We start from the raw sequence: 15,261 nt of genomic DNA, 5'->3' as shown, positions 1-15,261 counted from the left end.
AAATGGCCAGGAGGGCTTTCCCTCCCTCTTCATATGATGAAAGGAGAGCGAGGGAAAGAGAGAAAAGACAAAGAGAGCAGGGGCTTGAGATCCAGATGAAAGTGAAGGGAGGGGCTGGTATGGAAGGGATGCACTTCTGTTTTGTCTCCTGTAACTCTAGTCTGATTCGAAACACGGAGCTGTACACAACATCTCTTTATCATCATCATCCCAAAGAGCCCGAAAACTATGTCACGTGATCATGCAAAAATTCAAACAGTCAAGAAATTCAATGCGGCAAACTCAACACATATTTTCTTCTTGCTAAGCCTATGATACTGGCTGAATGCCTCTTCCTAAAAAGATACTTCATTTTCTGGTGTATGGTGCGCTTTAGCAGAGGGATATTGGCTTTCATGTACCTGCCAGTCCACCAAATCCATCACCAGTCTGGCCAAGCTATATCAGTGCAGCGCTCTTCTGCTTTCTCACGCCGACAAAAAGCCGGCTTAACCGAGGGGATTTAGGCGCAACTCCAGGAATGATGGCAGCGAGAAAAATGGGATGGCACAAAAAGAGGATAAGCGGGATGGGTCCGAGTGGTAATCTGGGACCCCCGAAATAACTCATGCAAAGGAAGAGGTGTGTGTGTGTGTGTGTGTGTGTGTGTGTGTATGTGTGTGTGTGTGTGCCATCAATTAAGAATTGGAGGGACTCTCTCCTTGTTTTCTAGCACCTGCAACACGAAGAGTTTACCTACTCTCTATACATACACACATGCACACACACACACACACACACACACACACACACACACACACACACACACACACACACACACACACACACACACACACACACACACACACACACACACACACACACACACACACACACACACACACACACACACACACACACACACACACAACACAAGGGTAGAGCCCCAGGTGACCTTGCTCTTCTCAGTTCACATGAAAGAGAATTAGAAAGAGCGGGGATAGAGAACACAAAACATGGACCCAGTGTTGGAGTGAAGCCGCACAAGCATGGGCTAGAATAACACGAGGAGGCAATAATAGGGCAAATGGAAGGAATAAAAGAAAGAGACATTTTCAAAATAAATGAGAAGATCCAGGTTTATACAGCTGTTATTGACCAGGTTTTAAGGGACACTCAACTGATTGCCATGTCAAAGTTAGGGCCCTTGCTACTGTTGGGGACTCGCATCCTGGATTTTCAAGCCTGATTTTGTGTTTAGACGATATATTTGCGTGAAATAAGATAAACATTATCTAGTATTTTCCAACCGATTTACAAACCTAGCAGTGCAAAACAAAATTAAATGGCATTTAAAAAATTCACAAAATATGATTAAACAGTGTTATTAATTAATATAATGTGAGATTTTGGAAATGTAAAAAAAAAAATCAGTTTTGTGTGCGGCTTAGGTCAGTGGGGTTCAGGAATTTACTCATCACAGAATCCCCCGTGGAAACAATTGTATAAAGTCTTCTGTAGCTCTGGAACAATGCAGAGGAGTTCAAGTGACATTACTTGTGTAATATGGTTGGAGACTACACTGTAGCTTAGTACACACATAGTCATCATAACAAACTGAGCGTGTAGCGTTTAAAAGACACATGTTTAGGAGCGGGTACAGTCTGCTTTTAGTGCTTTGCACAAATGGGTCTGCAGTCTAAGATTTAAAGTATTATTCTCATATATTTTCTGCAATATATAGCAAGGATATTTCTTTCCTTTCAGCACCTATTTTGTCCATTATGTTTAATGTTGCTTGCTAGTCCCAAAACGTTATCTAAGTGCAATGCCCTAATAGCTGGGGTACCCTGTCAACAGATCCAGTCATACAAAATAATTCTTTAGGTGGAGTTGTGACCACAGAAAACTCATAGAGGTCAAGTCTACCATACTGCCACGCCTGCACCATGTAGTGCACAACAGACTGTGTGTGTGTGTGTGTGTGTGCTCTGGGGCTCCAGTTCCCTCTGATCCTTCCCTTATCTCTCACAACCCCACTCCCCTCACCCCCACACCGCCCCAAACACACACACACACACACACACACACACACACACACACACACACACTTGTCTGCCGCCAGCCGAGTCCCCTGCGGCCTGGCGCAGCAAACAGATCGATACACCGGAGCTTGGCCGCATTAATATCTGTCGCTTCACCCCCCACCCACCTCACCCCGGCGCCTGCTCAACTGCTTTAGCACGCACGCCTGCATGCACACACACACACAAGAACCTAAATCACACAGACACACACAAACACACGTCACACCCTTACCGGCGGCGGAAATGGCCCCTAGCTCCCGAGGGATATGTCTAATTAAAAAAGAGGGGGAGGGGGAGGGGAGGAAGCAGAGAAGAGCGGAGAGAGAGAGGATAGATAGATTGAGGCAGTGGGAGAGAGCAGGATGGATTTTTCTCTCATTAGAAGCCATGTCTCCTGGTGTGGCCTGGCCTGGCTGATAATGATGGGCCTCTTCTACAAGGGCGAGATACAACCGGGGTTGCTGGGAAAGGGAGAGAGAGAGAGAGAGAGAGTGGATGAGCTAAGAAAAGGGGTGGAATAAGGCGAGCAATTGGGGGCAGGAGGTGGAGGAAGAAGGCATTATGGTGGCAATGTGTAAAGTTTACCTTTTTTCTTGCTCGTACCAAGAGCTGGTAATTATTTGTTATTAGAAAACATAATCACACACCATCATTTATAATGCTGTTTTGCTTACTTTTCATCTTTCCGCTTCCACATCTTTATTTCCTCATATTTGAAACTGGTCAACTCAGTTTCAAAGTGTGACAGATGGATTTGAGGACTTTGTGTAATATCGTACCTCCTGCAAAAATGTTGTTTTATTTATCCTTGGTCAGTGTGTGTGTGTGTGTGTGTGTGTGTGTGTGTGTGCATTCATGTGCGTCTGTGTGACTGTACGTGTATATGGGTGTAATATGGGGATTAGAAAATGCATGACAATCATTTTCAGTGCTAATGCGGAATGAGCTGAGTGGCGTTTTCTACGGGCTATCTGCATACTTAGGGCCCACATATTCAGCGCTACAGGACAATAAACAACTTCTTAGAGTATGCTTCACTTCTATTCCAAAACTTGTAGTGTTCACACTTACAGCTAATTTATAACACACTTCAAATAAGCCATCAATTATAAGCTGGGGAAATGTATATAGTCAGTAGGATTTCTGTTTCAAATGTTGTATACAAGTTGTGTTTCTGTTCCTACCTTAGAATAGCTTTGAGCAGCTGGATACTAAATTTATTTTCTGTCCTCCCCTCTCTCTCCCCCTACATTCTTGCCTCCTCTCTGCTTTTTTCTGTCTTTTCTTTCCTCTATGCCTCTACTGTGAATCCTCCTCCATCTTTGTCATGTCAACTCTATCTTCCCATCTCTCTCCCTGATCTGTGCTGTCCCTGTGCTGCCCCCGTCCCTCCTCATCCAGACATTCTGCGTGCGCGTCAGGAAGCGTTGGCTGCAGCGGTGAGGAATCCAGCGGCCTTAGAAGCTCACCTGCCCTCGGCCGGCAGCTCCTCTTCATCCAGCCAGAGACGCAAGCAGGGTCTGCCACAGCACCGGGACGCACATTACACCGACAGGTACGCAACCATTGCAAACCCAAATCTCATAAGTCTGCCCCCCGTCCACACACACACACACACACACACACACACACACACACACACACACACGCACACGCACACACACACACGCACACACACACACACACACACACACTAGATACGATGTTGTGAGCAGATGCAAATGTGGAAATCTCAATTGAACGATGTTAGGAGAAAGAGTAGATGTTTATCACGTGCCAGTTTGAATTGCTACACAATTTTTTCTTACTTCCACACATTGCTAGCTTCAGCAGGATCTGATCTAATATTGGTCTTCAGCGTGCAGCATTGCACGTTTTTTCTGGGAATCTGTGTGCATCTCCACATACATGGCCAAACTAGGGATCCAATAACCTCTTGGCTGCCACAGTGGAGCTGCACGCCTGCCTTCCCAGGTCTTCCTCCCTCCTCTCCCGGCAGTGCTGGCCCCTGCGCCTCCCAAACAAAGCCGGGGGCAGCGGGAGTGGGCGGGTAATTGCTTGTCGATTATTTATGTGGCGCGGAGAGAGGCGGGGGATCGATAATGGGCCGGCGGTGCGGCAGCAGGGGGGTTGGTGTGTGTGTGAGACAGAGAAGGGGGTAGGGGTTGGGGCTATAAGCAGAAAGCAGAGCGGCCAGGCGCTGTGTGGTGCAGCTCGAGGAGGCTGTGGGGGTGTATAAATCTTATGTCTGTGTGTGTGTGTGCGTGTGTGTGTGTGCGTATGTGCGTGTGTGCGTGCGCGTTTGTGTGTTGAGGCGAGAAGGGGGTGCTATTGTTCGCGTGTGTTTGTTTGTTTCATTTTTCAAGCTGCCGGTCTGCATGCGTGCTCATCTATGCAGATTTAATTTGGGCTTGTTTGTGTGAATATGTCTGCTTTTTTGTGTGTTTGTGAGTGTGTGTGTGAGTGTGTGTGTTAGTGTGTGTGTGTGTGTGTGTGTGTGTGTGTGTGTGTGTGTGTGTGTGAGGCCAGTAGTGCAGTGTGAATGTAGTCAGTGATCCGCGGCTGTTCTTCGATGCACATAGAGTAATTAGCCACACAGGACTGGGGAGAGTTAACTAGGCCTCACCCTCCCTTCCTCCATCCATCTCTAACCCCCCCCCCCCCCACCCCGGCCTCCTCTTTAACCATGTTACTCTCAATAGGTTTTTTTTTACGAAAGAGAGGGGTTAATGAGGAAAATAGGATGAAGTGCCCTTTACTTGTACTATTGTCCAAATGTGAGAATGCAAAACGAAAAAAGAAGGATGCACAACCTGTGTGATGTTTCACTAGCATATGGGATAGGCCCCTTATTTTCCCATTAATTATTAAACTTTTTATATAAAGTATACAATATATTGTTCAACAATCTCATTTGGGTGTAATGTCCGCACACTTTTTGGTGTGTATGAAGTCTATATGTATATAAAGCCCAGGCTCTACCTGCCTGTATTTTACCCATAAAATATACAGAACTTGCAATAAAACAAAAAAAGATGAGATGAGATGAGGGGAAAATCAAAAAGACACCTGAAGTGAATGGTAAGTGAATAGAAAATTAAATTCAAGATAATTGGTGAGTAAAAAGAAAGGAAAGGAAAAAAAATTATGTATTAAGTAGCGCAGGCTCCCCCTTTTCTCCCTCCCTAACTCTCTTCGTGGCTCACCTTTCCATCGACCCCTCATCATTGATTATCTTGGGCCCATTAGAGCCCATTGTTAAAAACAAATCATTAGGGCTGCTCGATGAGCTTAGAGCCTGGCGCTCCATTTGTCTGGCCTTAAATGGCACTAAGCTCACCAAGCATCTGCAAGGCAAGTAGGGGATGGATGGAGAAAAGCAAAACGAAAGGGAGAGCGAGGGGGGGTGGAAAACATTGTTGAGCTTAAAATGGGGATGAAGAGAGGGAAGTAAAAGGGAAGAAGAGAGGAGATGGCGAGAGGACGAAGTGACGGTGAGAGAGAGATGAACCAAAATAGGGAGTGAGGAGATTGAGAGAGTGGGAGATAAGGGGAGGGAGAGGGAGAGAGAGGGAGAGAGAACGTGGAGGGAGCCTCATCCATTTTAATGAGCTTCCTGTGTAAATGTGTTCCTGCGGAGAAGGAGCCGAGGGCGGCCGCGCGGCGCTCCTAATCCCCCCACGCTCCCGTCATTAAGGGCAGCCCTGTCACACACACACACACACACACACACACACACACACACACACACACACACACACACACACACACACACACACACGCACACCTAGACATACACACACATACACACACACTGCCTGGGCTGTTGCGGGACGGTACCGCTGTCGCCACTCTGACAGGTCGTCACACACCAGTGAATTCCCCAGGAGCCCCTGGCCTCACTGCAGGCATAGAGAGGCAGAGAGAGAGACAGGGAGACAGAGAGAGAGAGACAGAGACAGAGAGAGATACAGGGAGAGAGCATATAGCCATATAGTTTTTCGTGATTATTATTTGTAAATCTGCCTATTTTGAGTCTCATGCAAAATCTAGGTGAGTGTTTTTGCCTCCTTTTTATAGCATGTTAGTGGTTTGCCAACAAACTGCACAGATAGGGCTAAAAGAAAACCACACACTCACACGTTGGCTACACACAACCCCAAAGCAAAACAACTAATGTCTGCCACTCCTCCCTTAAAATTGCCTCCTATAAAAGGAGGGAGAGATGGAGGAAGGGAGTGGAGTGTCAGACACACTCTTTCTCTCCCTCTCTCTGTCTCTCTCTCTCTCACTCCCCGTGATTAGGCCTAATTATGGTGGCGCAGACGCCTGGCAGCCCCAGTCATGCAGCTTTAATTGACCGTTATTCATCTACGGCCTGACGCTAGGCAAGGGTAGGCGGTGGAAGGAGAGGGAAGAAAGAGAGGGAATATCAGAAAGGGTGGAGGGAGGGAGGGCTGATGGGAGTTTGGCATGCGGGATCCATGGTGGGGGTGGATGGGAGTTTTTGCGGGCGCCTTAGCGTAGCCTAGTGGAACTGCACGTCGCAAGGCTAATTGCTAGCCCCGAGGGATTAGGCCAGGTGATTACACACTGGGAGGTGTAATTACATAAGCAGCGGCTAGCGGGGCCCCGGCTCGCGGCTCCGGGGTCACGCGCCGCAGCCCTCACCCAAGATTAATTGGAGCTGCCACTGGAGTGTGAGGCACCGCCGGAGAGAGCGGTTATACGATTAGCATTAACATTTCAGCGGCGGAGGCGATCGATGAATGGTTTTCACCCCCACCCCCACCACCCTCTCATCCCCCCGCTCTTGTATGCATGTCCTTCCTCCTCGGAGTTCCTTACTCTCCCTCTCTCCCTGTTTCCCTCACCATGCACTAGTGAGGCAGCAGACATGCAGGCGCTAGCTCATTTAAACACGTTTGCAAAACAATATTTGCGGTTGCGTGCGTCCCAGTGTTGGTTTTTAGATTTTGTTGTTTTCCTCAGCTTGTTTCCCCATGTCTGCTATTGTGCGGCCGGCGGCAGTCACACACAGATGAGCTCTGATTGGTGTGATAGCAGCGGCTCAGGAGGAGAGAGAAACGAGAGACGGAGTGTAGAGGGACGAGGAGAGATAGAGAGAGAGGTGTGGGTTCAGAAGCTAGAAAGTGAGGCTCAGGAACAGCCCTGGAAACAGCTGTGGTTTGAGACACAGAGAGAGCAGAGAGCATTATCTTCCGCTGCAGAATGGAAGCCTTGCACCCTTTGATGCTTTCATAGGGTCAAGGTGCACATGACTCACGCACCTGACAGATTGTTATCTGCTTTCACAAACCCATGTCCCTGTACCTATGAAAATGAGAGAAAAAAACAGGAAAAAATGTGTAGAATTGAGAAAAGAAGTAGTGGGAGAGAAACGGAAAGAAACACAAAGAGGCAACAACATAATGCTTGGGTGAAAAAGAGACGGGATGAGTTGGAGCGATGAAGAGGAGGCGAGGACAATACAGAAAGGTCTAAGAGAAGTAGAGAAAAAGAAAGGAGTGAACAAGACAGATTTTCAGAGGTCGTAGAGAAGTAGAGACGGCAGTATGGACAGAAAAAGATGGGTTAGGCAGAACAAGAGACGGAGAGAGACGGAGAAAGGTGAGAGGCGCCTTTCCCCCCCTTGAGGAGGACAAAAGACGAAGCCAATAATGGAGAGGCCTTTTCAGAAGCGGAGGTTGCAGGACGCTCCATCTTTTCACCAGGTTTCAATGCAGCCTAGAGAGAGTGAGAGGGAGAGGGGGGGGGGGGGGGGAGGAGAAGGGCGTAAAAAAGGGAGAGAAGAGAGGAGGGATGAGTGTTAATTAGAAGGTCCTTCAGCCCGTGGCCCCGGTCAAGGCGCAGGGGCCGCCCCAGCTGTCGGAGCGTGACACACTGGCATTGTGCATTCTGCCCTCATTATGTGTGCGGGTCTAGAGTTTGTGTGTTCTGTGTGTGTGTGTGTGTGTCTGAGGCGGCAGGGGAAGGAAAGGCTGCAGTCCAGGGTACAGCAATGGCCAGCGGCGCTTGCTGCGGCGTGACAAGACTGATGAGGCACTGGGGCGACTCAGGGGCCTCTGGAGCTCCACTGATAAAAATACACCGCATTCATTGATGTGGCAGCATGCACATCGAAAGAAAGAGCGAAAGAGCTGAGACGTACCGAGAGCAGAAAAAAAACACAAAATTATTAATACTACCTCATAGCGTAGTGAATCAGTTTACATTTCTGCATGCTTTTGGTTTTTGTCATTTAACAATAGTAATTTTTAGGGAATCTAGTCAAATTGAAATAGTAAATGAATGTCTTCTTCATATTTGTGTCCACAGAGATCCTCCACCCCTACTGTCTCCAACTGCCCCTCACATTGCATTAGGACCTCACCTGCGGCCTCCTTTCCTGGGCATGCCCTCGGCTCTTTGCCAAGCCCCTGGTGAGTCATCAATAATGCTGAGGTTAAATGAATAATCCCCAATGGCTATTCATATAGTATGCATGGCATGTTTATATACGTGTGAAATCTTTTGCACTGATTAAAAGGAAATGTTTCATGGTTGTGTATCAAACTAGAAGTTTTATTCATATTTTAAAAATCACTTTTCAAAGAAATATTTCACTGTTTCCAAAAATGTTATTATAGCCTGCATACCACTATAAATCGTTGCTTTTTTGCTTTTTACAGGGTATGGTTTCCTCCAACCAGCTCAAGCTGAGATCTTTGCTCGGCAACAGGAGATGTTTAGGAAGCAGAATCTGGCCAGGTGTGTGGGTGTGGGTTGTACTGTTGTATCTAATAGTGTAATTATTGCAGCCATTTGTAATTTTAATTAACGACAGCTAAATATCTATTTTCGAGAAGGCAAACTTCTGGATAGATTCGTATTTTAATATATACTCTTGCACGCTGTGTTGTAAATGTGAAACGGTAGCATTCTAAGCATTTGGCCTGTATTATTAAAGTACCTTTTTGTTTCACTGCCTCAGACTTGAGATGTCGGCAGAGCTGCTGAGACAGAAGGAGTTGGAAAGTCTCCACCATCGACAGCAGCAGCATCGTCTCCTTGGCTCCGACCCTCTGGGACTCCTACCTCCTGGCCTGCCTCCTGACCATCCAGCACTGCGGAGCCTGCATGACATCCCAGAGGGCCATCCTCTCCGAGAAGAATTGGCCCGCCGCTCCAATGCAATGCTTGTGCTACGCCATGGGGCTGCCACACCCCTCCTCACCCTCAACCACCACCACCACCACCAGCAACCAGGGGCGCCCGCCACACCCAAAGACACCCAGGCACAGAGCTCCACCGCTGGGCCAGATGCCGACAGCAGGAAGGCCCCCCGCAGGGTGCCCCTGACACAGCTCCGGGCTGGAGATTTCACAGTAGGGAGAGAGGACAGAAGGAGGGAGGCAGAGAGGGACATGCAGGATGAGGAGATGAAGGACTCTGACAGTGAGACAGAGATGTGTGAGGAGAGGCAGGACAGTGTCAGTGCCAAGTCCAGCAGTAAACACAGGGACCGGGGGAAAGAGACTGGCAGCAAGGGAGTGTGCCACAGTGCCAAGGAGACTGGAGAGAGCTCGGGTAGGCTGAGCGCCCCTAGTTCAGCAGGTACAGAGTCACCCAGTCGCCACCTCTTCACGCCTGGACTGGGCAAAGCTGATGTAAAGTACCACCTGCCACCTGGGTTCATGCCACCACTGCCTGCTCTTCACGCCCAGTCATTGCCCTTTGGATTTCCTTACGCCAACCCCTACTTTCACACGGGTAAGACACATACGCACTCACACGCACACACAGCTGAAAGCAGACATGTGAAACACATTAGCGTCACCCTCTGTGTGCGTGTCTCCAGTGAGGAGACCTCTCCCTGTTAGGGGCCCTGCCTCTGACCCCAGTGTGACCCTTATGTTCACCACAAGCATCACAGCCAGGTGGGCAGAAAGGAGGGAATTTTTGTTCACATACAAATACAGTGTACACATCTTTTTTGCAAATAGAAGAAGACTACCATAAATTTGATTGTTAAAGCTCCCATATTATACACTTTTCGGTACTATTATACACCATATTATATGGTCTTAGTGGTCCCTAATACGTTTTTCTTTAATTGTTTGCTGAAAAAAACTTTCAGATAATTTATTGTACTATGCTGATGTTCAGCTAATCTCACAATGGCCTATTTTTTAAAAAGAGCTGCAGCTCCCCTCCTAAATATACAATCTTTGAGCTGCCCCCGCCCCCTGTCCGGAAGCGAAGCCAGATACGCCTCGCCCTCTGTCTGTCAGGGCCGTGGACCAATAAGAAATAGGGGTGTGGGCTGCACAGTGGAAGCTTCTGGCTTTCCAGTTTGTGAGGTCAGAAAAGGGGAAAATTCTGACTGGAGTATATTGGGGGGAGGGCTGGGGGTTTCAGAAAGGGGGAGAGTGAGAACAGGAGAGATTGTTATTTGTTTAAATATTTTGGCAGTCTCTAGGCACACCGTGGACCCATGGATATGTTACAACACATTTAAAAAGTGCATTTAGCATAATATGTGACCTTAAATCAAATAATAGTTTTAGTAATTTATGAAGCAAAGTACCCAACAGTCACTGATTTCCCCTTCTCACTGTGAGGTTTTGCAGCCTTTTCTGTTTTAATTCATGTCTTTGGATGTTGTTGGTAAAAAAAAAATTCATTAAGAGCTACATAAGATATTTTATAATTTCCAAAAATTGTGTGCACAAATTACAATTTAAACATAATCCAAAGTCTAACTGATAATGAAAAGAATCTTTTCTAATTCAATTTATATTACTGACCCATTTCCATTACAACTATCTAATAATTTATTTGTTCAATTAAAAAGTCAAATGTACTGTAAGTAGTTTTGTAAAATGTTCTAAAATGCTGTTATGAGTCTCCATTTTCAGGTTCTGCATCACTTATAAAAAAAAAAGCGAGATCCTCAATATAAATAGCAACTTTGTACCCGGTGTTTATATTGACACATCCTTTTCACCCACTGCTGCTCTTTTAGGCTCTATGGGAGGTCTTTTCACGGATGGGGAGGACTCGGCCTCAGCAAACCCCGTGGAGGACATCAGCAAGTGGAGTGTGGAGGACGTGTGTGGCTTCATAAGCAGCCTGGCCGGATGTGCTGAATACACACAGGTGAGGACATGAGGAGAGAGAGCGAGAGAGAGAGAGAGAAAGAGAGAAGAGGGGAAGGAGGCTAGGGGCAGGCTGACTAGTTATCATAGTAGAACAATACTGACCATTATGTAATACATACTGCAACAAATATGTCGTATTTTAAGGGCATCTGTTAATGTTGAGATAGAACACTTAACCTGCACAGCAGCATTATATTTTTATTTTTTTTACATTTACCGTGAATGTGTTCACATGAATGTTCACAGTTGCAACCATATTTGTGGGCTTTGTGTGAATTAGATATATTTGCATGCAGGTATACACCTGTAGCTGCTGTTAATGAAATGTGTATGTGTGTCTTTAGCCATTCATTATTCCAAAATTAAATATCCAGCATTTGAGAAACATTAACTAATCTGACATCCCATCCATCTTTAACAAAATTGAAGACAGCTAAATATTTTTAAATTTGGTACAGATTTTTCTAGTGTCTTAAAACAATATAGATATTAACACGTGTGTTTTAAGAGTTATTCGCTGTGATGTGAAATGATTCCTTCCTAATGTGACTCCAATGTAAGAAATGGAAGGGAAGCTAATATGATGCCAGTCAGTCAAATCAAATAGGTATCAAAGGGTATAAAAACATTTTTGCAAGGAGGAAGACTTGTCCCTCTTATATCTTACATTCAAGTCACGCTTTAAGCATAATTTCTTTAGTTTTGAGAGGAGAAACTATTTCAGTCACCAATAATTCGCAATATACAATATTGGCAGATGAATATTCTAAAAAATACTATTGTAAAACCATTAAAATAATCTGAACCTATCCTCTAGTCTAAAGGATAACATTGCTTAGTACCCTATCAGACAAAAAAACATTTCCACAACTGCATCTTCTCTATTGTTAAATGTTTCATGATAATCTTCAGCTACTTCTTTCTCTCAAAATGGGTATGTAACATTTTGGAATAGAGCCACTGTGTTGTAGGTTGTGTGAGTGAACGTGTAGGTTTGTGCGGTGGGGTGCATTTCTGTGAGTGCGTATGTCGGGGCTGTGGCTGAAGCGGCTGTGTCTCTGCCAGGTGTTTCGGGAGCAGGCCATTGATGGAGAGACATTACCGCTGCTCACTGAGGAGCACCTGCTCAACACCATGGGACTAAAGCTGGGGCCCGCGCTCAAGATCCGCTCACAGGTACACACACACCACAGACCTGCGTGTGTGTTTGTGTGTGTGTTTGAATGTTTGTTTCTGTCCATAGGCCCAAGACAGACCGCTAGTGTAGCATAGATTATTCCTTTAAACTAGCCAGCCCCACAGACTGCAGCCTCTCTTCTTCTCTCTCTCTCCCTTTAATACAGTATTCAGCATGAGTCCATTATTCAACACTGAAGCAGCTGCACTGACAGTCACACGCTCTCCCTCTTGTCTCCTCAGGTGGCACGGCGTGTTGGCAGGCTTTTCTACATGACCGGATTGCCCCTGGCGTTCCCGTTTCCACCCTCTACTACGCTGCGCCCCCCAGAACGGGATAGGGACCCTCTGATCACACCATCAGACACCCCCCTACCCCTGTCTCTGTCTCTGCTCCACAGACCAACCTCCACCAGCAGCAGCTCCTCTCCATACAGGGGCCCCACCCCAGGGTGCTCCTCCCCAAAGCAGGAAAATGGTAACGGCTCCACTGGGGCGGGACGATATGAAGCCAAAACGCCATCGTAGGAGAGGGCAGGCAAGGGAAGAGGTGGGCAGACCTGCTTCAGACTTCAACTACAGAACTAAGCTTAAGGATGGCAAAATGACCCAGAGACTTCCCAGAACCCAATATACCACACTCCTCCCTGCTCTTTGGACCTTTTATGCTGAAATGTATGGGGAAAACATTGGACTCCAACATAGAAAAATGGATGATAAGGACCGTAGCCACAAACCAATCAAGCCTCTGGGTTCAGAATCCAAACAAAGTGGGTTGGAAACACGTGAGGCGACAGAGGAACAGAAAGAGGAGGAAAGGGAGACAGCTGGTCACAGACAGCCAGCCAAAAAAAAAAGGATCGAAGCCCTGCCACAAATGCGACATTCTTGCAAGTCAGACAGTCAGACGCTGGCGGAAACTCGTCCTTCCTTCCTGGGCTGGAGGAAGCTCTGTTCACTCACTCTCTTTATCCATCTCCACGACTGCTCTCACCACAAGCCCTGCAGAACCCAGGAATTAAAAAGAGACGCCTCTCCCCTTCTCTCTCCGTCTCCCTTCCCCTTGCCTGTTTCCAGAGGCCAAACTGCAGCGTGGAGTTGTCTCTTCAGAGGCTGGAGTTCAAGCGTATGCTGAGCAGCACCAGCTCCCTTTTATCACTGCAACTATGCATTCCACTCTCCCGATACCAAAGATGACCGGATGTGTGGAATCGTAACCGTTTCACAATGTGTCTGCTTCTATTTTGAATTAATGGTCTCAGAGAAAGATTGTTCAACAGGGAAATGCTAGGCCAGTGCCTCAAATGATGGACTGTATTGGTTGTACACAGGCAGGGCTGTCATTTACTGACACAAACATTTAAATGGAGTAGCCTCAAATGGCTGCTATGGTGTGTATGGCTTACGTCATTGTACGCTTGTGTTGACTACTGTGGGCGGTAGGAAAAACATGCAAAATTGTACAGAATCATGCTTAAGCTGAAAATATCCTGAAGGTTACATACGTGGTACTTTTTTGTTGTTAAATGTAGTTGCACGAATAAGGTTTTCTTTACTGAAAAATGTGACTTGCTGAAGTTTGGTGGTACTTTTGTTCATACTTTATTTCATTTTTTTCAAGTGTAATATTAAAAGATGTTCCAATCTTGAATGCTACTTTAGCATATAAATATGAGGAAAACAAATATTTATAGGACTTTTGATGTAGTAGATACAGCAGATTATGATATGTATTATAATTAGCCCTTCAGATGGATCCAAAGATACTTTGTTTTCTCTTGGTTGCAGGGAAAAGAAAGGCACAAAGCTCTTAATGCAAATGTTTTGATTTTTTTTTTCTTAAACTACGCAAGCAATTAATTAAAAATGGTGTCTAGATTTCCCTTAAAAGTTTTGTCTTCATCCTATTTTTCTATTCACCACACAGGTGAAATAAATCCTAAAGAAATTCCTCTTTTCTCTCTTGTGTTTGTGTCAAACAAATATACGCCTGTTTCCTCTTCAGGTTGTTCTGTGAAACAGGAGGGAGTATGCCGTCTCCTGATGTGTGTGTGTGTGAAGGGGAGCTGACCCATGGGGGCACAGTTCAGGTCAACACCAGCTGTCAGAGTGTGAGGTTCAGCCGCAGGCCAAGGCCTCCCTTGCCTGTGGGGATAAACCTGACCCTCGCCATCCACCCCCACACAGGACCAGAACCAGCCCCCACTCACTCTTACCTCCCTCATTCAAAGAGTTTACACTGAAGCAGTATGCTCTACACACTCTACTGGGACTCCCCCCCCCCCTTGCTTTAGGATGGGCCTCTGCACCAGAAGGTTCTGTATTCACCAAGAAACCACTGCAGAGAGAAAGTGAGGACGTGAAAATGTTTTTCAAGTCACATTTCAAATTGTGCCATTTTAAATGAATGTCCCACAACTCCGCCGCCCTGCATTGTAAACCACTGGATGTGTGTAATAAGCAGTTCATCCAATACAAGGCCATTATCACCTTTAGTTTAGTGGTGAATGCTGGCGAAAAGGGGATGAGTTGGTGTAGGAGAGTTGTGTCTGAGCATGTGAATACACAGATAGGAGAGACAGTGGTCTTGGGGGGAGTTGGCACAGAAACAGAGCAGCCTGTGTTGCTGCTCTACCACCTGGGCAGAGAGCCTTGGCACGGCATCAGATGCCACCCTGCCAGCCTGGCACTGCCCTGCTGCCTCAGGGCTCAACACCCGCCGCTCTGTACCCCTCCTCTTGGCCGGGCAAGGCAAGACTCATAGCTCCGTCCTCACAAAGCCTGAGGATACCCACAGTTGTGCACATGTACACAAATGGCTTGTTTCAGGTGCCCTTGTGCATCAACATAAACAG

At 46.5% G+C, this 15,261-nt stretch overlaps 1 protein-coding gene across 2 annotated transcripts in view; it reads left to right on the top strand.

The window, feature by feature from the left end:
• The window catches only part of samd11 (sterile alpha motif domain containing 11), a 47,099-nt gene extending 31,944 nt beyond the window's left edge, over positions 1-15,155 (top strand). For both annotated transcript variants that reach the window (XM_080031123.1, XM_080031124.1), the window contains exons 7-13: positions 3,468-3,621; positions 8,406-8,509; positions 8,759-8,837; positions 9,061-9,839; positions 11,095-11,228; positions 12,296-12,406; positions 12,650-15,155. In XM_080031123.1, the coding sequence (XP_079887249.1) occupies positions 3,468-3,621; positions 8,406-8,509; positions 8,759-8,837; positions 9,061-9,839; positions 11,095-11,228; positions 12,296-12,406; positions 12,650-12,934 (1,646 nt within the window). In that variant the 3' untranslated portion in view covers positions 12,935-15,155. The remainder of the gene's footprint in view (positions 1-3,467; positions 3,622-8,405; positions 8,510-8,758; positions 8,838-9,060; positions 9,840-11,094; positions 11,229-12,295; positions 12,407-12,649) is intronic.
• The last annotated feature ends 106 nt before the right edge of the window (positions 15,156-15,261 follow it).

This window comes from Ammodytes marinus (assembly GCF_949987685.1).
Source record: "Ammodytes marinus genome assembly, chromosome: 7".
Taxonomy (NCBI): domain Eukaryota; kingdom Metazoa; phylum Chordata; class Actinopteri; order Uranoscopiformes; family Ammodytidae; genus Ammodytes; species Ammodytes marinus.
The sequence above is the reverse complement of the archived record's forward strand: the minus strand, read 5'-3'. Positions and strand labels throughout refer to the sequence as shown.